Here is a 25,712-nt window from a genome sequence, read left to right as displayed (position 1 = left end):
ACCTTTGAGGAAAAATGGAAGGCAAAGTAAGGGAGGATACTGCCACGTTTTACCTTGTACATATCTGTACGTACTTGTACATTATTTTTGTTGTGTTGGTGGTAGTGGTCATTTTGTTATTTGAATTTTTTGACAAAGGTGTGTGATTTTTATAACTTTTAATAGCCATTAATCTTTAATCATTTAGTCCATTTTGTCTCTTTGTAAACTTTGAACAACCAGGGCTTGGTTTTTTGTTTTGTTTTGTTTGCTTGACAGGAATGTTTTTGATTCAATGGAGATGCCATACTGATTTCTCATAAACACCTGAGTCCTAGGTTACAGTGAACTAGAAAAAAGACTGAGAGATCTGGCTTCAGTGATAACCAGAGCTTTTGTTCATAAACATACGTACTACATGCTCTGTGTCTTAGTCCATTTGTACTCTATAACAAAATACCTTATACCAGGTAATTTATAAATAATATAAATGTATTTCTCACAGTTTTAGAGGCTGAGAAGTCCAAGATCAAGGCTCCAGCAGGCTTGGCGTCTGGTGAGGGCCCAGTCTCTGTTTCCAAGATGGCACCTCGTTGCTGCATCATCTAGTGGAGATGAACAGTGTATTCTAATATGGCAGAAGGGATGGAGGGCAAAAAGGACTGAACTCTGTGTGAAGCCCCTTTTATAAAGGCCTTAATCTTATTCATGTGGGAGCAGCCATTATAACTTAATACCTCCTAAAAGGCCCCACTTCTTAATATCATCACAATGGGGATTACGTTTCAACATGAATTTTGGTGGACACACACTTTAAGATCATAGCATTTCACCCCTGGCTCCCCCAGATTTATACCTGCACACATACAAAATATATGAGATACATGTATGTGATACATATTTATTCCATCCCAGAAGCCCCAAAAAGACTTACCTTGTTCCACCATCAACTTTAAACTCTAAAGTTTTCATCTAAACATTATCTAAATCAGATATGGAAATGAGACTCAAAGTACAATTCATCCAGAGACAAATTCCTCTCCAGCTGTGAGCCTATGAAATTATACAGTTATATGCTTCCAAAAGACAACAGTGGGACAGACATAGGATAGACATTCCCACTCCAATATGGAGCAACAGGAAAGAACAAAGGGCTAACAGGTTCTAACCACATCCAAACACCTCAAATAAACAACAACAAACCCAGTAGGGCTAACATTAAACCCTGAAGCTTGAGTGTAGTCTTTAACTCCCATTTCTCATTTTGTGGACACACTGGGGTGAAAGTTGGGCCCCCAAGGCTCTAGGCAACCCTACTCCATCACATTGTCGGCTGCATTTCTTGGTGTTGGAGTTGCATGCCTTTGGGTCTCCCAGCCTGGAGTTGCACCCTGGTGGCTCTACTGGTCTGGGGTCTTGGGGTGGCCCTGCCTGGGCAACTCCACTAGGAATTGCCCTGATGGCAACTCTCTGCATTGGTCTCACTCCCACGGCTTTGGATATTATGTAGATACCTTGTTAGACAGGAACTAACATTTCCAAGGAGCATATTGCAAGACAAATACTTTATATATTCTGTCTCTTTCAGTCCTTCAGGTAAATATAATTTTCGTTTAAAGAGGAAGAAACCAAAGGCTCAAAGAGGCAAGTAAATTAATCAGGACCGAAACACAGGATTGTAAAATAAAAATAGTTTGTCACAGTTTACCACTTGGCATGCTGAGAAATTGGTGGCAGCACTGTCACCTAAAAGTAGATAATTAGATTGGAAATCTGATCTGTCAAATTGCAGATCTTCTAGATAAGTCTTGGTACTGGAGGGTGGGAACGTACAGGGCTTATAACCTAGTAGGCAGAAAACGGTTGAAGAAAGACCTGTGTAAGCCAGGATCTCTGGGTTGCTGATCCTATTTGATCTCATACTTTTTAAAGAAAACTCAAAATTGAAGTTGATTCTTAGCTTACCAAAATTTCAAGATGTATTTTAATTAGATTGTGTCTAAATAAATTAGTTTCTATCTAAAGTGCTATGTATTAGGATAATTAATATTTAATTATCTTCCTTCATGAACTGTGGAGCTTCCTATGGAGAACATTTGTGGTAGCCATGCAAATCCTTCAGTAAATCTTTCATTCTCTTTGTTAACCTTGGAATAATTTGAAAAGTTTTTAAATTGGGACTATTTCAGTTTTTTTTCAATCCACTCAACATTTATTAAATTCCTTAATAAATCATTGGAGGAAAGCAGTGATATTTTTTAGAATATTGAAATTAGTTATTGAGGAGGAGAAGAAATGTTTGACTTAGAATATTATAGATGACTTAAGGGCACTTAAACTTTTTTTTCCCTAGGTAAGAAATAAGTGCCTTGGAAAATACAAAAAAAAAAAAGTTCAATACCAGCAATAGGAAAAAATTCAATTTATTAAAATTCTATTTTAATATTTATGATACTCACAAAAACTTAAACAGGTATCTACACAAAATTATAGGAAATATGCTGCCTTAGTTTTGAAGAGGAAATATTGAAATTTTGCCTGGATAAAAGGGTAATTTTTAAAATAAACTTTTTTTTTTGCTTATCATAATCCAGAGTATGGGCAACCATTTTTAATAAATTTAGGATGTGTGCTCTATTTGATCACCAGTGTTTTAAGTTTTACTTTTGAACACTAAGAAAGAATACAAAGTTAACCTTATGGGCTAGGCGTGGTGGCTCATGTCTGTAATCCCAGCACTTTGGGAGGCCAAGGTGGGAGGATCACTTGAGCCCAGGAGTTTGAGACCAGCCTGGGCAACATAGCAAGACCCTGTCTCTATATAAATAATATAATAATAAATAAAATAAAATAAAAAAGTACCTTATAGCACAAGTACCTAAGTACCTGTTTACCTATTTAGATGCTGGTAGACCACTTGTTTTGCTAGTCTTTGAAACTGGAAGGAGTGTCAAATACACAGAAGCCAGAGTCATCTTGGCCAGATGGTGTTTGATACAGATGGATGGTTAGTTGTCATGCAGATCTCCTAGTTGGTAACTTGTTGCTGCCATCTGACTCAAAGAATCATTCACACACACTGGCTGTCAAAAGCATCTTCTCTTCTGTCTGTTTTAGCTGTCATGTCTGTGCTCTGTACAGAAGTGTTGACAAGACATTGCTGTTGTACATTTTCAATGTGGTTGTTAGTGAGTTTTCTGTTTTGTGGGGTCTTTGATAGTGCTAGAATGTACTTGCTTTGTAATTGTATTTAAAAAAAAATACTATGATGGTACAGCAATAATCTGACCTTGTAAAAGGACTTTTCAGGTTTTAAGTTTAGGCAGGTATGTTCTGTGAACAAAAGCATTTAATAAAAGGAAAAAAAAAAAAGACTAGTTTCGTTTAGTTTCCAAACAGCAAATAAACCAAATTCTACTGGTTGTTTCCCAGTTTGATATAATATTTCCTTTTGGACTTTCCATCTGACAGTCTGTGGTCAAAATCTTTATACTCTTTTCTGAATATGCATTTTCTCAAATTGCTACCTTTTTTCTAATAATATAAGCTTCCCTTTTTTTCCAAAAAAAAATCTTCAAATATTACCTATCTTTTGCATCCATTTTCTCAAACTTAATATCCCTTTGTTGTATTTACCTACTGACCTTGTTTCTGTTTTTACTGTTTCCCTTAGAGAAATATAAGCAAAGGCATTCCTCCATTCCTCCAGATCATTTCTGAAAGCATATCTGTTTCTCTGATACTTCTTTTTTTTTTTTTTTTTTTAAGTGAAAGTAAGTTTATTAAGAAAGTAAAGGAATAAAAGAATGACTACTCCAGAGGCAGAGCAGCAGCATGGGATGCTCAACTGTGATATTTCTTTAACAACTTAATTAGTTTGTTTATTCAACTAATATTTACCGAGCATCCCAGTATGTGCCAGCCACTCTGTAATACTCTGGAGATACCAGGAGGAAATACCCTCTACCCTTGAGAAGTTCAGTCTAGAGGGAAATCAGACATTAGACAATTAGACTAGAATACTGTAACTGCTAAATGTAAGTATGTGAAAAGTGTAGGAGGAAAACATGGGCTCTTGCTGTTCTATTTCCTCTATTATACTTCCAGAGTGTTGGTTTTTAAAATTATTGTAGACTTTGCTCAACCTTTATAATACTTTATTAAGTAGCTTAAGAAGTAGTTAAAACTTCAGCTTGAAATAGCCATTGATCCATTAATTTTTCCTAGCTGTTGAATACATTTTCAGGATTATTTATTATAATATCTTATATGCAGATGTGCTAAAGTATGTTTTTTAAACCAGAGAATAGAAGATAAAAATTAACTGGCAGAAGCTTTCTGAGTTGGTTTCAAAAGAAAATATATGGTTTCTTCATCAAGGTGGGAGAAAAAGACATAGAGACTTGAGTAACATAGACATTTATTCTGGACCTGTCTCTAACTTGCTAAGTTTTTTGGACTGGTTACTTAATCTCTGGACCGTCTAATGTATATACCTATCAAAATAAAGTGAAAAAATAGGTACTTATTGATTGATGTTTGTGAAGAACTTTGAGTTCTTGGAGAAAGCTTTAATTAATGCAGAAATATGTAGAGAAGACTCTTAACTTGTTTACTGATTCTTCAGCCCTGGTGGTGCTATGTAGCCCAGATCAGTCTAAGGTATTTAGAATTTGCTGTAGATTTTTGGGTCCTTCATTCAGTCAGCTTACCACACTGTTTCTAGGGGGTTGGATGTGAATTTATATAGAAATACGATGTCTTATCCTGGGAAGCCAGGCCCTAGACTAGACTTGGGTATCAGTGATCATTTCTGAGACATAGTCATTGGACATACACTTCAGGTAGACCCACATGATTCATTCTTCTGTTCACAATAATAAAATGTAATTGGAATCCGTATTTCCTTTTTAAATTTTTCAGTGAACATATACTGAACATCTCCTATGTATAAGTTACTTAATCTATATGAATTCTGTGGGGAATGTGAAACTATGTAAGACTGCCTTTAGGCAGTGTGCAAAGACAACGCACCACATGGGTTGCTTATCAGCTCTGTCAGTTATTCATATTTGAACTGTATTACTTATAAAAGTTCACCTTTTATTTGGGAAAATGTATTTAGCTTTCGTTTCTTTTTTTTTTTTTTTGAGACAGAGTCTCACTCTGTTGCCCAGGCTGGAGTGCAGTGGCACGAACTCAGCTCACTGCAAGCGCCACCTCTCAGGTTCACACCATTCTCCTGCCTCAGCCTCCCGAGTAGCTGGGACTATAGGCGCCTGCCACCACACCTGGCCAATTTTTTGTATTTTTAGTGGAGACAGGATTTCACTGTGTTAACCAGGATGGTCTCGATCTCCTGACCTCGTAATCCACCTGCCTCAGCCTCCCCAGCTTTAATTTCTTTTTTTTTTTTTTTTTTTTTTTTTTTTTTTTGAGACAGAGTCTTGCTCTGTCGCCCAGGCTGGAGTGCAGTGGCCGGATCTCAGCTCACTGCAAGCTCCCTCTCCCGGGTTCACGCCATTCTCCTGCCTCAGCCTCCCGAGTAGCTGGGACTACAGGCGCCTGCCACCTCGCCCGGCTAGTTTTTTGTATTTTTTAGTAGAGACGGAGTTTCACTGCCAGCTTTAATTTCTTAAGCTAATTTATATTTGCTAATCTATGAACAGCTGTGTAATTTATTAAAATTTTTAAGTTTATTGGTCTCTGAAAATAATAGAGCTTCACTAATTTTGAACTTTAAGAATCAGTTTAAAGTCAAATAGTATCTACTGAATATCATTCTGAGATTATTAGAACTTCATTTTCATTTTATATTTCAAGGAATTTGCAACTTAAACATTATTTATCCCTCCAGGGATAGAAATTGGTTAAAGAAAAAAAAAAAAGTTCTCTGTTACTGTTTGGTGATACGTTTTTAAGACTGTACTAATTTGGTAATTGTGATACAACAGTTTCAAATTTGCTTGAAGGTTTGTGGCATCTGTATTCTTCAGTACAAACTTGTGTCTTATTTCATTGCTGTATTTTCACAGTCATTGCAATAAAATAGCAAAATGAATGGATTAACAATATAAGGGAAACTATGGCATTTAAGATAGACACCAAAGGTCAACCATGGTGTTCTCTTAATTTCTTAAAACTTAGCAGACAAGTTTCTGGTCATTATAATTTTATAATTTGTATTTGTCCCTTTGATTTTTATCAACACTTCCTTAGTGTTTGTGTACCCTAAAAATAAATTTAGAAGTGTGTTTATTTGAAAGACACAAAATCTTAATTTTTTAAGTTAGTGTGTATTTTTTAAAAAATCACTTTAATATAGTATTTGTTGTTTCATTTGTGCTTTTTTTTTCTTTAAGGAATAAATGCTAAATTACAGTTTTGATCCTTACTGAAGGATCAGGAAATCGTAGATTGAATCCTTGACTGATATGTGTTTAAATAAGATAATCCTTTTTTTTTTTTTTTTCCTGAGACGGAGTCTTGCTCAGTCTACCAGGCTGGAGTACAGTGGCACGATCTCGGCTCACTGCAAGCTCCACCTCCCAGGTTCATGCTATTCTCCTGCCTCAGCCTCCCAAGTAGCTGGGACTACAGGCGCCCACCACCATGCCCGGCTAATTTTTTTTGTATTTTTAGTAGGACGGGATTTCACCGTGTTAGCCAGGATAGTTTCGATCTCCTGACCTTATGATCCACCCACCTCGGCCTCCCAAAGTGCTGGGACTACAGGCATGAGCCACCGCGCCCGGCCAAATAAGATAATCTTTAAAACTTTTACGGTGCTTTAAGTGTCTTCAATCACTGATGTTTGTAACAATTACAAGTACATTCCTGGAGCCAGTTTGTATCTCATAAATCACAATACCTGCAAAATGACAATGTGGGCAACTCATATCTATTTATATTATTAATGGATGGTAAATAATGTGTTCATGTCTGTCAGTAAATATCAGGCTAACTGGTTTTTATGTCAGCAGACTGAGAACTATGAGCAGAGAATACGTGAACAACAGGAACAGCTGTCACTTCAACAAACTATTATTGACAAGCTAAAATCACAGTTACTTCTTGTGAATTCCACTCAAGGTATGTGCATGTTAATTTTTTATGTATTTCTAGAACCTCTTGGTGAAAACAAAAGTGTAAGCTGAGTTCTTCTGTTTTATTCCTTTGTTGTTTCTCAGTAGTTTTGATATTATAACTGTGGTACAGTTAAATGTTACATTTATTTAAATGAACACTTGCAGGATATGGGAAAGTGGACTTTCACCTATACTATTCTATACTATACTATACTATACTATACTATACTATACTATACTATACTATACTATACTATACGGTGGAACTCTAAGTTTATAAAACTTTCTAAAAAGCAATTTGCCAGTAAATAGCAGCAAAAGCTTTTGAAAACATCCATGCCTTTTGAACCAAAAACTCAAGTCCTAAGACTATATCATGAGAAAACATTTGTTCAGGTACTCAAAAATATATATGCAAGGATGTGTATCGCAGTATAATTTCTAATCATGGAAAGCTAGAAACAAATATTCAATAGTTACAGTGATCTATATGAATAGCTGTGTAGCCAAGAAAAGTGATAATAGGTATTAACTTGTAAGAATATGTTGATGATATATAGCAAAATGAACGAAGCAGGATACGTAAATAAGTGTTATTTTCATTTATGCAGAAAAAGGTGATTCTTGTGTGAATTTATGTGTTTAGGAACAGAAGTATTAACTGGAATAATTCACAGGTGATAAAAATTTGGGTAACATTTACTTTTTATTCTTTTTGGCTGTCTGCATTTTCTAATTTTCCTATGATAAGCATGGAGTCATAATACAAATAATTATCTTAAATAAGAAATGCATACCTGAAAATATGACTTATATAAAAGTTGAATTGTTGCTGACAGGGGCAAAGAGCATATTTCTAGTTTTCTAAATTCTGTATATTTTACATACTGCTGACTTTTGGAGAGCAGGGGTTTTGTATGTTTAGTGGGAAGGAAAAAATGTAAATGGACAACTTGTCAAAGTAACTATTACCTAAAGAATTTTCTAAAACTCCTACCTTAAAATCTATTCTCTTTACGGTTTTGAGTTTGTATTACTTTTGCTTTTTCAGGTGGTACCAAAAATAAGGGTTTTCTGCTAATATCCAAGAGGTTTTTGTCTTGCAGATGGCAATTATGGCTGTGTTCCTCTGCTTGAAGACAGTGAAACAAGGAAGAATAATTTGACTGTTGATCAGCCACATAATAAAGTGATTTCAGGAATAGCAAAGGAAAAACTACCAAAGGTAGACATTGCTTCTGCAGAAAGCAGCATTCAAATGCTGATGCGTAACCTAGCTTCCTCATTTTATTTTTCTGAAGTGATCTACCACGGGAATTCCAAACAGAAGTTCCATGTATATAAATATGTGACTTAAATATTTCTGAATAGAAGAACTATTTTCAAGTAAAATAAAGGCTAAGGTTTTGTATTTCCTACTAATCTTTTTTCTACATCACAAGCATTTCAACAAAGAAAAGATTTAACAAAGAAATAGGACTGGGCACAGTGACTCACTCCTGTAATTCAAACACTTTGGGAGGTGAAGGAGGGAGGTTCACTTGAGCTCAACAGTTTGAGACCAGCCTGGGCAACATAGGGGGACCCCTATCTGTATAAAAAATTTAAAAATTAGCCACACAGGATGGCACATGCCTGTAGTCCCAGCTACTCAGTGGGCCGAGGTGGGAGGATTGCTTGGGCCTGAGAGATCAAGGCTGCTACAGTGACCCATGATCATGACACTGCATTCCAGCTTGGGCAACAGAGTGAGACCCTGTCTCTAAATAATTAAAAGCCACATCCACATACATATGTACATATATGTGGGTGTGCGTGTGTGTATATAAATAAATAAAAGTTTAAAATCAGGTAAATAATAAGACAGATTAGAAAATAGCTTTCTAGCTTTTTCTTCAATTGTCTGTGCTTAGTTTAAAAAAAAAATCCACCCAACTAGCTTAAGCAAAACTTTATTGAAGTAATACAGAAAGAAATAATACATATCTGCAAGGAGACATATACAAGGACGTTCATGCCATGGGTTAGAAACAACCTAAATATCCACCAATAACAGAATAGTTGATCTTTAGAAACTCTTTCGAAAAATTAAAATATACTAAATATATATTAATTTGCCTAAATTTCAGTAGCAATGTTGAGTAAAGATGGAAATTACAAAATGATAAAATGGGAATACTTTATATAGTTTGTTGTTGTTGGTTTTATTTTGTTTTGTTTTTGTTTTTGTTTTTTTGAAGATGAAGTCTTGCTCTGTCACCCAGGCTGGAGTGCAGTGGCATGATCTCTGCTCACTGCAACCTCCGCCTCCCAGGTTCAAGCAATTCTACAGGCACATGCTGCCACGCCTGACTAATTAGGATACTTTATGTAGTTTTTAAAACATAACGTTAATGTTTGTGAAAACGCACATATGTAATAAAAATATAAAAACCTGGACAGGAAGGGCACACATCTTCTTTAGAAAAACGATCACTTCCAGAATTGGGGAGAAAAGAGACTGTGATACCTGAGAAAGGAATAATGGGGCTTCAGCAGTTATATCTGCAACTTTTTTTTTTTTCTTAATAGAAGAGAGCTAAGCAGGTATGCAAAATGTTAACACTTGTTAACTCGGTAGTATATATGTATATTATATTGTTCTCCATGTTTTCATAAGTCATTGAAATTTTATAAGTTTGAAAAGGATATCTTTAATGAGATGAGTTGGCTTTTAGTGGGATGATACATATTTTGAATAAAATAAGAACTCTTAACAAATAAGATTTCTTAACATTAACAACAATTAAATCAAGAGTGCTGTATTTATTTCTTTCCTTCTAAATAAAGTAGGAGATTTTCACTTTGTCAGGGTTATTCAGTTACTGATTGCATAACTAAGACTATCTTATTATTTAACATCAAATCTGAGAAATCCAATTTCGAGAGCTTTTCTCTATAAATAAAAGTTTTAGAATAAGAAGTTATCTTGGTACCCGTTATTACATATATTTTTATTTGAAACCATTCTTTGAATCATTCAGTTTTCTTCACCCTCATTCGATTTTTCATGTATCTAAAAATGCTGATAAACACTGAAACCATGGCATTGAAATATACTAGGTTTATTTTGCAAAAGAGGAAATTGAGAAACAATGATTCTGACTTTTTGGAATACAATTTTGTTACTAGGCCTATTGTAGTACATTATAAAATTGTTGAATTACTATACTGACATAAATTTAGTGCTTAAATAAACAATATTTCTAATCTTCCTGTTTCAGTGTCTTCCAAATGCCATTACTTTACCACAAATTTAATAATAATTTATAGCGTTCCTTTGAAAGTAATAGGACATCTCCAGTTTACACTATGTAGAAGGTAGTTTTGAAAATAAAACTTTGGTTAGAACAAAAGGGATGATGTGAAAAGCTCTAAGATATAGTAATAGTTTTTTTTTTAAATTTGGATAATTTGTTATTTATGAAAGTTTTAGAGTTTATTTTCAGTCAAGTATCAACAGAAATCTCTTTAAAAATTATATTTGTTTAAATTCTGTAGGCTAATTATTTTATCTGTGAAATATATATCTGGATACCTGGGATGAAATTAAGTTTAAGTAACAGAAATCATTTCAGAGATAGCCTGTGTGCAAAGAATTAATAATATTACATCGATTGTAACTATAGTTTTGGGCAGATGGTAAGAGGAAAAGCTCCAAGTAAGGAATAAATCTAACTTCAGTGAATTATCTGAATTATCTTTACTAATAGGGGAACGATTTATATTATAGCCACATTTTTATACTTTGAATAGCTCATCAACTCAATTTTCTTTGTAACCATTTAATAAAAATTAAAATTAACTGTCTTGTATTTCAGCTTCCTCTCCTTTTATATATCTCTAGCCAAAGTGCTAATGAGCACTAAACGTATAAGGGATTAAAGAAAAGAGAAAATACATTCTAAAAGAATGGATATATTAGATGTATTGAATATTTGAGAGTTGTCTGTATGCTTAGTGTAAAAAATTAGGCCTATGTTAGAAAAAATACTGGCCATCAAGCAATGGAAATTAAAATATGTTCCACTGGCCTATGTGTTGGTCTATACTTAGTGAGTTATAATTCACCTTTAGCTAATACGGGTGAAACCTTTCCTAAAGAACTCTGAATGTGTAGCTATATTCAAGCTTCTTCCACAATGGAAAAAATCCATGTTGGTTGGTTGCATCTCACATGGATGAGAACTAGAAGGCATTATAGAGAAATGGTTAAGGTGATGGTATGATTCTTTTTTATTCTATTTTTTATTTTTTATTCTTTTTTTAGTATATTTTTAGTATACTTTAATATTATTGGTCTTCTGCAAAACTAATCTGTTTCTAGAAATCACATTCCCAGTCAATTGGCCTAGCTTCTATAATGAATTAGTAAGTTAATAGAAATGCTTTGAACCAGTAACAGAAGGAAGCCACTATGAGCCACCCACAGTCCTTTCCCCCTTCTGTTTGGTGGGTGGTTTGAGAATTTGTTTTCTTTAGACTACTTGTTTTGTTGAGGATTTTGTTTTGTCAGGATGTTTGAGAAGGGAAAGGTGGACATTTTAGCAAATAGCCATTCTGGCTGCCTTGGAAAAAGAGACATAAAGTAGAGGAAAGAGGGATATTTGAAGGGGAAAGAGGCGCTTTTAGAAAATTTTACTTAAGAGACATGAAATTTATAGTTCAATCTGTATTCATGTTATTCCTACACAAAAAGCTTGCAAAAATCCTTTGACTTCTAAAGGGACAGAAAGAGGTAAAGACAAAGCCTCTATCATTAGATGACCCTTAGTGCTCTGCTTGAGACAGTGGGGAAGGAAATACTCAGTTTAATGGAAAACTTTAGTTTTGTCTTTTGTACACCACAGTAATTTGCACAGTCTTTTGTATTATCTCTCATATTATTCCAGACTTACCCAAAACTTAGGGCTTAAAAAAACAAATTTATCTGAGTTTCTGTGGGTCAGAAATTCTGGAGTGACTTACCTGGGTGGCCCTGACTCAGGGTCTCTTATGTTGAAGTCAGGATGTAGACAAGGACTGCAGTCATCTGAAGGCTTAACTGATTGGAGGATCCACTTCCAAGATGGGTCACTCACATGACTGTTGGCCAGAGACCTTTCAACATGAGCCTGTCTGCCCGAACTGACAGCTAACTTCACTCGAAGTAAGGGATCTGAGAGAGAGAAATGTGCCCTCTGTGACTTAGTCTCAAAGTCACATTCCTTCACTTCCACTTAATTTTGTTCATTAGAAGCAAGTCACTAAATAGTGGGGCAAGAAATTAAGTTACACCCCTTGAAGGGATGAGTATCAAAGTTTCATAGATGTATTTTAAAAGCAACACAGGTATTGGAGATTGTTTGTGGTGTATAGAAGAGGATGTGAAAGATCAAGAGACAAGGAGACTGATACTTAATTTAATTTACCTTACAACAAATATTGATGAAAGGTAAGGGAACTTAATATTCACTTAATAGTGAATTTAACTTCCTGAATCATGTGATTATTAATCTTAAAGGGAAAAAATATCATAGCCTATCATCTTAAGAACAATTTCAAAAATTCTAATATGAATATACTTTCCAGAGGAGAATAATAGCAATGCTTAGAGAACTAAGAAATTGTTGCATATTACTGATTCTTTTTTATAATGTTAAAAACTGAAAATGCAGATAACAAAAATGCACACAATTATTCTTGACAAAGACTGTTCATCTCTTGTTTACAGGACACCATTGTCAGACATAGTAACTTATGTCCATGTTAGCAGTTACTATTTAAATAACAAGTTTTGTATTTGTGTAACAAATATAAAGGTATTCTATAAAAATATAAAACTGTAAATTATCAGTTTAATTCACTTTTTTAAAAACCAGGATTGTAATGTACTGTTTCACTTTTAAAATCTCAGAAATGAGATTTTTATAATTTACTTCTGCGAGATAGTTTGGTTGGCAAACTAAATACTATCTTGAGTGTCTAGGTTTTGACAGAAATTGTTTGCCCTCATCTTTCTATGCCACTTTTTGTTCCTGTGGAGAATTATACAAAAATTCTCGGGTGGTTTGATGCAAGAAAATATGTAGAAAGCAATAATAAAGAAGACAAAAAATTTGGTGATATTGGTAAATTACTTTTCGTCATTTATCCAATAATTCTGAATTCATGGTGTATACTTAACACTGCCAACCACTGGAGAGCAAAGAGATGTTGTCCCTGTCTTCCAGCTTAAAGTCTTGATTTAATAATTAACATTATTGAATGTTGAAAAGTTATTTCAGATTCTAGGATCCAAAATATGAAGTAAACATGGTATGAGTTCACTAATTAAATAGAGTTTATGTGTTCTCATGCCTATATATTTCTAACTTATTCTTTATACATGTCTTTATTTTTCATCTGAGTTAAAAACTCAAGTATATGACGAGTGCAGTTGTTACTGAAAGATGTCAGTTAAAACAGTTTGCACATTTCAAATATAGCTATCATTGTGATTAGATCAGCAGATATGGTAGCTTTGAGGAACAAGAAAGATTTTAGGTTTAGAATAGTATAAACAGTGATATAGCTGTGGAGCTGGCAATTGCAAGCAGTAAGATGTGCTGTACTGGACAATTGCAAGTAAATATAGAAGCTCTGACATGTTTCAAGAAAGCTGTTGTCTAAAAAGTCATTTGTCAATCACTTACACAAGAAGTAGTTATTGAACTCCTATTTGCCAAGCCTTGCTGGTTATTAACAGAAATACAAAAAACAAAACACAACAATAGCAGTAGTATTGTAAGTAATAGACAACATCTATCCCCTTTAAGGAGCTATAGTCTGGTTGGGGAAATGACGATTTGGAAACCTACAGCAATTAGCAAGCATTATAAAATAATGTAAAGTCCTAATTATATAACAAAATGAAACCCGGTCTCTACTAAAACTACAAAAATTAGCCGGGCGTGGTGTCAGGCACCTGTAATCCCAGCCACTTGGGAGGCCGAAGCAGGAGAATTGCTTGAACCCAGGAGGCGGAGGTTACAGTGAGCTGAGATCACGCACTCCAGCCTAGGTGACAGCGAAACTCCGTCTGAAAAAAAAAAAAATTCTAACTGTAATTTTATGGCACAGATTAAACATATAGAGCCTTAATTTAATTTAAAAATTAAAATTCTCAGCTTAAGGGCTTGATCAAGGGCCCACAATTTAGGTTCCAGTACAGAAAAGAAGACAACTTACTTGGCCTTTATCTTGTTTATGTGTGCATAGATAAGTAAAGTTAAATTTTCTACAAGATTTTGATGGAAAAAGGATACTTTTTAGACAAGAGCCAGAATTATTCTAGGTCACTTGGGAGAACATTATGTAAACCGAAAGCTAAAACTGAGGGTTTTGAATGAGCCATTTCATTTACCATAACCATTTTTAGGTGACATAATCATGGCTGCAGAGGAGAAAGTGCTTCCTACCTTTTTCTTACTTTATAGACAGCCCTTCAGTGAGTGGCATTTACGCATGGTGTGCTCCTTCAATTATGTATAGCAGTTTTGGCAGGCAGTACATGAACTTGAACTCTGTTCTGCTTTCTGATCTTCTGTAGCTAATAAAATCCTAATCTCACAGGTCTAGGTCTTAGATGGCATCCCCATCCTTAATACTGTTTATATCTTATATACACTGGACTTCAAGGGCAGTGCCCACTTAGGGATCATCTGAGTTTTGGGCCCCTATAGCTTCTCTCAATACTCCAGACACTTTCTGTTGCAAGTCTCTTAAACCACATTTGTTTGTTAAGTTGCTATATATTGTCCAAGTAAGTAAAAGCTTTAAACTGGTTTATAGGTAAATGATAAACATGTTTTTCATCATTTGAACAAAAGCTAAAAATTAGGCCGTTAGTCAACATATTTAACTACTAAGTGATTTCTGTGGAAAAGTCAAATCTCATTTACATCATCTAAACACATAGCACCTCTTCTAAGAGAGGAACTTGAAGTAAATTTAACTGCATTTGTTACTCAACTTTTTAAAAATTTGCCCCTGAATTCCTTTAATGTTTAATCTTTTCTTTCCATCTTTTATCATACAGAAATGGTGATTATGCACACTGTACAATGGCACAGGCCAATGTAGGCTGGGGCTTAGAGAACTGGAGAAAAACATGTTTGTGTGTAGTACCTCAGGTAATCCTTGCTTTGCAATCCAGAGCAAATGTACTGCTTCTCCTGGTTTTCTTTCTAGAAACTGCATTATATATACCCTATTTTTATATCTAATGCTTCTATATTACTCCTCTTTGGAGACCAGCCTTTTTTATAGACTTTCTGGTAGAATATCAATTAGAAAGGAAACAACCAATTTATTCATTAAAGTTCAGTTTTCTCCAAAGTGTCATACTACACAAACTTTTTTTTATTTTTAGACAGGGTCTCACTCTGTCACCCAGACTGGCTCACTGCAACCTCCGCCTCCTAGGCTCAAGCGAATCTCCTGCCTCAGCCTCCTGAATAGCTGGGATTACATGCATGCACCACCACACCTGGCTAATTTTTGTATTTTTAGTAGAGACGGGGTTTCACTATGTTGGCCAGGCTAGTCTCGAACTCCTGATCTCAAATGATCCACCCGCCTCGGACTCCTATAGTGCTGGGATTACAGGTGTGTGCCACTGTGGCTGGCCAATACACAAAGTCTTAAGAAAAAAATATTGACATCCAAAACATTTTAATAATTACATTGAAATTTTCTATTGCAGAAACTTTGTTTCCAAATCTAAATTATTAATTCTTCCTAACCCTTTCCTGCTCTAGGTTTGTGTTTTTGAATTCAGTACATCACCTTACAGTTTTTGCTTTTGTGAAAATACTAGAAATAATTTTGAGGAAGAAAAGAAAATAAGAAGTGATATGTCAACCTTCTAAATTCTCTTTCCTAACTTAGAAGCAAATTTGAATGTCTCTAGTATGGCTTTTCTCTCCTTATTTCCCCTTCTCATCCTTTTTCTCACACTTCCCTTTATTTAAAACTCATCTTCAAAGCACACACAATAGAGTCGACAGAGTCTATCCAGCCCTGATTTCTCTTGGCTAAGACATGAAAGGCTGTTCTCTCAACCTCGATAGGTAAGGAATAGCCCCCTGTCCACCTCCATCTTAGTCTGTGTTGCTATAAAGGAATACCTGAGGCTGGGTGATTTATAAAGAAAAAAGGTTTAGTTGGCTCATGATTCTGATATCTGTAAAAGTTCAAGATTGGACATCTGCCTCTGGCAGGGGCCACAGGCTGCTTCCACTCATGGCAGAAGGCAAAAAGGAGCCAGCATTGCAGAGATCCTATGGTGAGAAAGGAAGCAAGAGAGAGAGGGGAGGTGACAGACTCTTTTTAACAACCAGTTTTCTCAGGAGCTAAAAGAGTAAGAAGTCACTCACCTGCTATCCTTACCCCCACAGCCCCCAGGATTTCTCTATTCATGAGGGATCTGCCCCCATGACCCAGACCCCTCCCATTAGGCCACCTCCAACATTGGGGATCAAATTTCAAAATCAGATTTGGAGGCAACAAATATCCAAACTATAGCACCCACAAACCATCTAGTTTATCTTATTATAACCCGTCATCCTAAAAGTTGTCAAAATCTGGCTGGGCGCAGTGGCTTACGCCTGTAATCCCAACACTTTGGAAGGCCAAGGTGGGTGGATCACTTGAAGTCAGGAGTTTGAGACCAGCCTGTCCAATGTAATGAAACCCTGTCTCTACTAAGAATAGAAAAATTAGCCAGGCATGATGGTGGGTGCCTGTAATCCCAGCTACTCTGGAGGCTGAGGCAGTTGAATCACTTGAACCCAGGAGGTGGAGGTTGCATGAGCCAAGATCACAGCCTGGGCAAGAGTGAGATTCTGTCTCAAAAAAAAAAAAAAAAATTTTTCTCTAAATCTGTTTTGAAGGTATTTTTTTTTTCAGTGTTATGAAATGCTTCTACATTCAATCTGCTGTGATTTTTTTTTTGGTTGAATTATATGATGAAAATTCAGCCTCAAATAGATATTGTAGTTGAAAATGGGAAGAGTATTTTAATAGCCTTTTTAGCAATTGTGGATAGTCTTTGATACTGCACTAAAATTTGGTAGTGTCTTAAAATGTTAGCTGCAATATGGAATCTGAAACCGTATCAGTGAACTTTACATTAAAAGCTGTTGGTCTATCTTGTACTTTGAATATGTCTTTTACTAATGTATGATTGTTACATCATGAATCATTTGGAAAATATTGGTTCACTAAGTTGTGTAGATCTTGCAAATGTTGACCTATTATATAATATTTTAAAATCACATTTAACATCATCACTGATCACATCAGAAAAATCTTTTAAGTATTGGGCATCTGTCAAGCTTACTGTGACAGGTACAGGTTTTCCAAAATTTTAATTTTCACTTGGAAGCTCAAATTTTATCATTGGCAACAAATCTTGTCAGTTGCTTTCCTTAACATGACAGGCTAACTTCATTTGGTTTTGAGAAAATGTCTGAATAACCATAGCTTGTGTGTCAGTCATTCTTTCAAGCAAAAATGGCATTCCATTAGAAAAGTAACTGGTTTACTTGGAACTCAAATAGTTGCACAAGTACTTTTCCCCAAGACAATAATTGTACTTCAGTATGCAGCAGAAGTCCTTTTGTGTATACTTCCCATTTTGTCACACAAAATATTAAAAATATGTTGAGATCAAGTTTCAATAAAATTAATCATTTTACTGCCTTATTAAGGACATTCTTAGTTGAAACTGCCTTTTTTTTTGGGCTGTTTTTTTACTGAGTGTGTGACATTGAAGAATACAGTGACAACAGTTTGACATGGCCTTAGTCATACTCGGGCACCAGCAGTTTTACTCACCATTGTTTTTGCATAATCAGCCTAAATGCCAACACAGCAAAAAATGCAAATATTAATAATATCTTAATTGTGACGATAGTTGATTTCAATTATGTCATTATGTCAGGGTCTGGGATTTCATTTTATTCTACTTACAAGCTAGTAAGTTAGCCAGTTACTGTTTCATGGGTACTGGAGAAAAACAGAAAAGTGAATCAGAGAAAAAGGACTTTATTATTTACAGTAAAACGAGTAGCCAAGAACATCTTATTTTCATTAGTCCCACCTAGGAGGTAACACAGATAGACACAGATGATGCTTATACATGCAATGGTTACATTGAAGGAGAGGCATATTGAGCTTGGGGAACCCACCATTTTATAGCAGGCGGTAAGTATGCCTGCTCTTTGTCCAAGAGGGAGATATTACCGAGTCTTTCAAATTTGCTCTCTGCAAACACAAGCCTGAGAAAAGCCCCAGGTAAAGAACAGTGAGATTCTTGTATTCCTGACGTGAACAGCAAAAATGCGCCAGGATGCTCAGGGGCCATGGCAGATTACATCTCCCAACATTGTATCCCTTGAAAGGCACTTGGGACCCTTAAGGATCCTGGACCATATTTTGGGAACCACTGGTTTAACCAGATTATAATATCCTGTTAGAAAAAAAAATCATACTGCCTTTTTCTCAGTAAGTTACTTTTCATCCTACTGAAAAAATGTCATGTTCTAAGAATACTCCAGCATCTCCTCAGGAATGTTTACTTGTACATGGAGGTCCTAGTGCTTCCTCATCACTTCTTTTCACATACATCAGATAATAAATTGTTTTACATCTTCATACTTTAAATCATGATGCTTGTAAATTAATCTATATTAAATCTAGAGCAGACTCTGAATTTTGATTCTAATTTGTTAAAAGATAGTTTGATAGTAGATACCTGCATTTTCTAGTATGTTCCATAAAACCCTAGGACTATGAAGTGCTGCATACTAGGTACTCTGGTAATTTTTAAGGGCACAAGACTGTATCTAGGATATGAAATCAATACTAAGAAAACCACTTAGCTTTGTTTAAGTACAGGATCTTCAGCCAACTCTGTTCCCGGTATTGTATTTTAACATCCTCTCACTGGATTCGTAGTTGCCTCTAAGATACTGCTAGATTTTGAGGGTAGAGGAGGGAGAAGAGTCACCTAATTTTTCATTTGCACCTGTACACTCCGAGCTTCTCTGTTGCTTGGTTAAGCAGTGTCTTGCTGTGTTATGAAAGCTGATTTATTCCCTGAAAGATTTTTTTTTTCTTTGCCAGTTAGTCATCTTTCTATATATTTATGCTCTAAGCTATATATCTTAGAATCCTAATAAAACTATTGTATAGCAGTTCCCACACATTCTGCATTGTCATTGACCTGTGGTTTTTGTCTCCCTCCCTGATAAGTCCCTTTTGGAAACGAATAATTTTAAGATGAGCATCTTTTGTTGTCTCTTTCCTATTATGTTTGTCAATAGTAGTGTGATTTTTGCATTTAAGCTTAGTTTCCTCTAAGTAATTCCATATTTGATGGATTTACTCATTGTTATTTCTACTCCTAATTTCTCTTGACTATTTAACATTAAAGACAGCATGTTACCCTCTATATTTTATCTTAATAATACTATAGGGAGCCACTGACTTGTCTGTATTCTCTAGAAGTTACATCTGGACCATATGTCTGCTAAATGGCCAAATGGCCACAGTGAATCTCCTTGCTTTCCTTCTTGCTTCTGCTCATTGAACATTCTTTCTTGCCTTCTCTTTTTTACCTATTCTGCAGCCTGAGACTCCTCACTTCTGTCCTCAGCTCTTGCTTCTCATCTTATCCTGAGCCGTGAGCATAAAGTGATAACTTTTTGATAAAGCTGAATCTAAAATTCTTCTTCCTACTCTTTTTATTTTTGATAAATGTTCATTCCCCTTTGACGTGAAGAAGATATTAGGTCTTGGTAGTTTGTTTATTTTTTACTAAATTCTTTCTTGGCCAAAAAAAAAAAAAAAAAAAAAAAAAGGTGGTGAGGCCCCCAGTTTTCAATTTTACTACACAGGAAAGACCTAACCTCAGTTTCTTTAGGGTTTCTCCTGCCCTAAGATTTTTTTGATGCTAACAGAAAAGAAGAAAAGTTCTTATTTGCCTTTATCTTGGTTATGTGTACATAGATATGTAAAGTTAAATTTTCTACAATATTTTGATGGAAAAAGGATAATCTCTAGACAAGAGCCAAAATTATTCTAGGTCACTTGGGAGAACATTATGTAAACTGAAAGCTAAAACAGTTTTGAATGAGCCATTTCATTTACCATAACCATTTTTAGGTGACATAATCATGACTTCAGAGGAGAAAGTGCTTCCTATCTTTTTCTTACTTTATAGACAGAGTGCTGCTGTAAACATTTTGTGTACAGGTTTCTGTGTGAACATAAATTTTGAAGTGCCCAGGAGTGCATTCATTGGGTCCTATAGTACTTACATGTTTGGAGTTTTTGTTTGTTTTAAGAAATGGACAAAATGTTTTCTAGAGTGGTGAAGGGTATTGGTAGTTTTGTTTTTACAGGCAGTGAACTTGATTAGCTCAGGGTAACTGTCACTCCTATGGAGAGAGGCAGCTCCAATCTCAGTTCAATCCTTAGAGCTTTAGCTACAAAGCTTTTAGTCTCGCCCAACTTGGGGACTGCCAGAGACTTGAGCTGAATTGAAACTCAGAATTTAAGGTTCTCAAATTCTCTAGGGCTCCTTTCCCTCACTCTCCAGTGACCATGGTTATGATCTCATTCTCCTTCTTGGTTCTTCCAGCCAGAATGTTAGTGGGCTTTTTTGTTGGAATTTCAGCCACTACTGTGCCTCTACTGCAGGGTGGCCATCATCAGGACAAAACCATAGAAAACTGGGAATACACTCTAAGCCAATTACTTACTACACATTTTTGACTCTCCTCCAATATATGCAAAGTTCGGTCTTCAATGTTTTCAAGTAGTTGGGGTGTGTGTGTGTGTGTGTGGATGTGTGTGTGTGTGTGTGCGTGTGTGTTGCCCAAAGTTTATAACTGTTATTTGCAGAAGAATGGTTTGTTAGGTGCTCACTCCTACACTATGGAATCTTAGCTCCTAAAGTCTAGTTTTTTGTTTTTTTCTGGCTGAGTATGGTCAGGATATGGTCCAAAATCACCCAACATATAAAGAACCCAGAAAATGTGACCCAGTTATAAGAGAACAGACACCAACCCTAAGATGATTCAGACACTGAAATTACCAGACAAGGACTTTATCAGCTACTATAACTATACCCAGTCTTTTATTAAAAGATAGCTGGGGAGGCAGGAAGGGAGTTAAGCTTTCCAGAGAGGATAGAATTACCAGTAGGGTACTCTACCCATTGTCATGCTTTGTCAAATGCTTAACTTCTATGCCAAGTTTGAGAAATACTATGAAATTTTGTCAAAGAAAGTACTGCCAAATTGCCTATGTTAACAAGTGACTCGTTTGGCAAAACTTGAGTAAATCTATCTTAAGTTATTTATGGATGTACATTTCTATTTGTACGATACATCCTTGAGAACACAGCAAAAAAAAGGCTATACCAAAGGTTTCCCCTCCCACCCTGGGCAATATTTAAGCATCAAAACGTGGCCTGTAACTGCTTCTCAGTGATAAATATATATATTTTTATTGTATGACAGGAAGATTTTAGAATCTTAAAATTAGTTTGCCTTGGTGCAATATGTAAATGTAACCATTCTTTATCTCCAGCCCTATGCTGGATAACTGTACCACTTAGCTTCTCCAGCAGCCAAGCATTATGGCTAAGTAGTTAAAGCTACTGGGGCAGAAAGGCTTGTGTTCCAGTCACAGCTACTCCGTCTGCCAAACTATATACAAATTATTTGATCTCTTCAAAGCAAATTTTAAAATCATAATTAAGTACAGAATTCAGAAGATTTTGTGGCTTGCCAGGTGCAGTGGCGTGCACCTGTAGTCCTAGCTACTTTGGAGGCTGCAGCAGGAAGACTGCTTGAGTCCAGAAATTTGACTCTAGTCTGCTCAACGTTGCAAGACCTCCATCTCAAAATAAGCAGATTTTGTGATTTAAGTTAAATAAGTAATACATGCAAATTGCTTAAATAATAGCTATTTTCAAGAAGATCGCTTCTGTCCTTCATGGTGTAGTGGTATAACACTAAATTTGTGGTTAAAGGATTTTTCCAAATCAGTTGATTTTTTTCTTTTTTGAGACGGGTTCTTGCTGTGTTGCCCAGGCTGGTCTCAAACTCCTCCCTCTCAACCTCCCTAGTAGTTGGGATTACAGGAGCATGCCACCATGCGCAGCACGGATCAGTTCGTTTTAAATGTAGTATTTGGGGAAAGAGTGAAAGGAGTGTGAGAAATCTTAATTAAATTGGTCACTGAAGTTATGCAGTTTCCGTTTTGCATTAAAAAAGCATCTCCACAAATATTTCTTCCCTTTAAAAAAATAAATTCAGAAAGATATATGCAAAAGGTACCTAATACAAAGTGAAAGACTTAGAAGACAGATAGTAGAAAAGTATTCATCTCATTCTACAAATTAACTTGGATAGAATTGAAATTACAGTAATTGTGGCAGTACTGGTAAAGGATTTTACCTTTTCTGAAACAATATGTTTTATTGTAGCATTGAATCAGTAGAGATTGTGGGGATGGGTTATGTTAAACCACAACCCAATAAAGAACTTGGAAGTAATTAGGGTGTTTAATTTTATTTTTATATTGTTTATTTTCTTGCCACTTCCTTCAGAACTCTGGGATGGATCCCATTTTGCCCTGGAGTTGTTCCCACACTGGCAGTGGGTTTGCCTAGCACACTGTATCACACAGAACAGACAAGGCTCCTAGGATTTGTGTTTCTCTTGCTTTGCTAGATTTTCAGGAATGTTAATGAGGGTGAGAGAACCATAGATTTTATATGGCTATAAGTTCTTTTAGATTAAATACAATATTTTTTTTTAGCGTTTGTCTTCAAACTTTTATGTTACTATTCTTTTATGTTTATTCTTATCAAATATCTTTTTGTAATTTTTTTCTGGTCCTGTTTTATACCTTAATCTTTTTCTGTCTCCGCCCTTTTTTTACTTTCTCCCTAATTCAGCTGTATCCAGTGCTTGACTTCACCATAACATCTTTTGTCACAGTATATGTAAACTGGTAATGAAATACTCAACCTCAGTTCCTCCTTTAACATTTCATTCTTAGATCTCAAAAATGTAAGTGACAAATGAATCTTTATTTTCAGTTTTTTTCCTACTACGTACTTTTCCTTTTTCTGTAGTGAATTTTATCAAGCTAACATTTATACCTATTCCATAGTTTTATATTCCCTCTACCAATCCATCCCATCCCACCTTGGCTTATTTCTTAGTTTATATTGATCCAAGTAAGGATTCTTGTTTCTGCTTAAAAAGCGTATTTCTATTTAGCCTCATCCAGAAAAGAAATAAAACATTGACTACACTCAGTTGCCTGAGCTAGCTAAAAATAAATATTCCTTTGCATGCAAGGATCCTAACTAAAGTTTAAAGGAAGTCTTTGATATGAACACTGGAGTAAAGTGAAATATGTATCATTGAAAACTTAACCTTCTTCACTTAATAGAAGCCTTTTAAAGTTTGGGTTTCTTACATACATATGAGAGAATATACATCTTGTTAAAGAGTTTAGTCAGAATTATCTTTAAAAATTCCATAACTCAGCTGGGTGCGGTGACTCACGCCTGTAATCCCAGCACTTTTGGAGGCTGAGGCGGGCAGATCACCTGAGGTCAGGAGTTTGAAACCAGCCTGACCAACATGCCGAAATCCTGTCTCTACTAAATATACAAAAATTACCCAAGCATGGTGGCAGGCTCCTGTAATCTCAGCTACTTGAGAGGCTGAGGCAGGAGAATCGCTTGAACCCAGAAGATGGAGGTTGCAGTGAGCCAAGATCATGCCACTGCACTCCAGCCAGGGCAACAAAAGCGAGACTCTGTCTCAAAAAAAGAAAAAAAAAATTCCATAACTCAACTTTATTTTACTGACTTTAATTGCTTAAAATTTTTAAGAAAAAAATATGGTTTTGAATGACAATTTTTATTTCTTTTCTATCTTTCCAATTTTTTATAAAAGGAATAAAATAATTTCACTTTTAGTATCAACTGTAACAAAAGCAGGTGTTAAGGAAAACGTACATTTCTTTGAGAGGTTGATATCTAACATATCCTAGAATGCGAAACAAAAACATTTTTCATTATTTTTGCATCAAGAATAAAGCCTGGTTTGGACTAATATAAACCACTTTTTTCTCCTTCTTAAATATCACTGCATATTCAACTGTCCCCTGAACATATATTTTTGATATAATACCCATCTATGAGAAGCTTAAATTGACTTACACTAAATCAAAATTCTCCCAATTCACATAAGAAATTTAAGGAAACATTTTACATCTTCCAACTGTTTCAGATGTGTTTATCTTAATGGATTTAGTTGAATGACTTACCCAGCGACATACTGGAAGTGTATATGAAAAGTATGATGTGTAAAACTCTTATTTCAGCATTCATTCCACAAGTTCAGCATTTCCAAACTAGTACTTGGAACAGTTTATGATGTTAAGTATTTTAAGTTTTAGTACCTCAAAATAAATTCATTTTTTGAATGATTTAATGCTTAAAATCTCCTAAAATATAATGTTCAAAATTCCCTTGCTTTCTTATTTGAAGTTATAACTTCGTCTTCCTGCAGTACAGAGCCCACTTGGATTATATTTGAGAATCGAAAGAAAAATACAAGTTATCCTTACTCTCTGAGATGCTCAGCAAACTGATTAATCTTTATTAAGATCATGCACTGAAAAAGTCTGAGTTTCTGGGAAAGTGTTGAAGTTGCCATTGATTATACTAATCCTAAATCCTCTGAAAAATTAATGATTGTTTTCAGAAAGTTGTATCAGACTGCTATAATGGAAAATAGCATTAACATGTTATGCCCCATTCTAAATAAACCCAACTTCAAAATGTCTGTCAGAAAACTGTTTAGCTTTTTTTTTTTTTCCAAGTAGCATTTTAAGAGGTCCCTTTCTGAAAATTTTTCTTGGGTACTGGGAACTCAGAATTTTCATTTGAAATATATTAACAGGTTTATTTGGCGTGAATGATAAAAGGTGCAGTGTATTGCCTAGTACAACCACTAATACTTTTTTTCAATAACAATAAAAACAAAAATAATAGTAAGCAGAGCTGTGTTTCTAACCCCAAAGAAGCTGGAGACCTTAGTTTAGATACTTCATAGGAATTCCTTAAGGAGTCCTCCTTCACCTCCTGCCAATACACCCAAGGAATCTTTTCTTGATAAATTCACCCACATTAGTTATCAAATCTAAACATCACAGAATTTAGCATCAATTATTTACCAAGTGAGACAAAGGTTTGCCATTTTTTTCTTATCTTTTCCTTCAGTCCTCTTCATCCCCATTAGTTTTTAATACTTCTTTAATCTCAGAAGCAATCAGTCCTAGTTTACGTCAAAGTTAGGACTTTGGAATTTAGAACACTGTCTTTACCACTTTCTGTAACTATCTCCAGTTTTAGCCTAAAACTACAGAGCATTACTCTTTTTTTTTTTTTTTTTTTTTTTGAGACAGAGTCTTGCTATGTTGCCCAGACTGGAGTGCAGTGGTACAATCTTGGCTCACTATAAGGAGGTCATTCTATTTAATCAC

At 35.3% G+C, this 25,712-nt stretch overlaps 1 protein-coding gene across 3 annotated transcripts in view; it reads left to right on the top strand.

Annotated features, from left to right (window-relative positions):
- Positions 1-25,712, top strand: part of TANK (TRAF family member associated NFKB activator) — an 898,382-nt gene that overhangs the window by 858,599 nt on the left and 14,071 nt on the right. For 2 of the 3 annotated variants that reach the window (XM_050752276.1, XM_050752275.1), the window contains 2 exons: positions 6,963-7,071; positions 8,174-8,292. In XM_050752276.1, the coding sequence (XP_050608233.1) occupies positions 6,963-7,071; positions 8,174-8,292 (228 nt within the window). Of the gene's footprint in view, positions 1-6,962; positions 7,072-8,173; positions 8,482-25,712 lie in introns of those variants that run through there. The other variant, XM_050752277.1, reaches the window with a different exon arrangement.

Source organism: Macaca thibetana, chromosome 12 (assembly GCF_024542745.1).
Source record: "Macaca thibetana thibetana isolate TM-01 chromosome 12, ASM2454274v1, whole genome shotgun sequence".
NCBI lineage: Eukaryota > Metazoa > Chordata > Mammalia > Primates > Cercopithecidae > Macaca > Macaca thibetana.
Note: the sequence above shows the minus strand (reverse complement) of the source record. Positions and strands in the feature narration are given on the sequence as shown.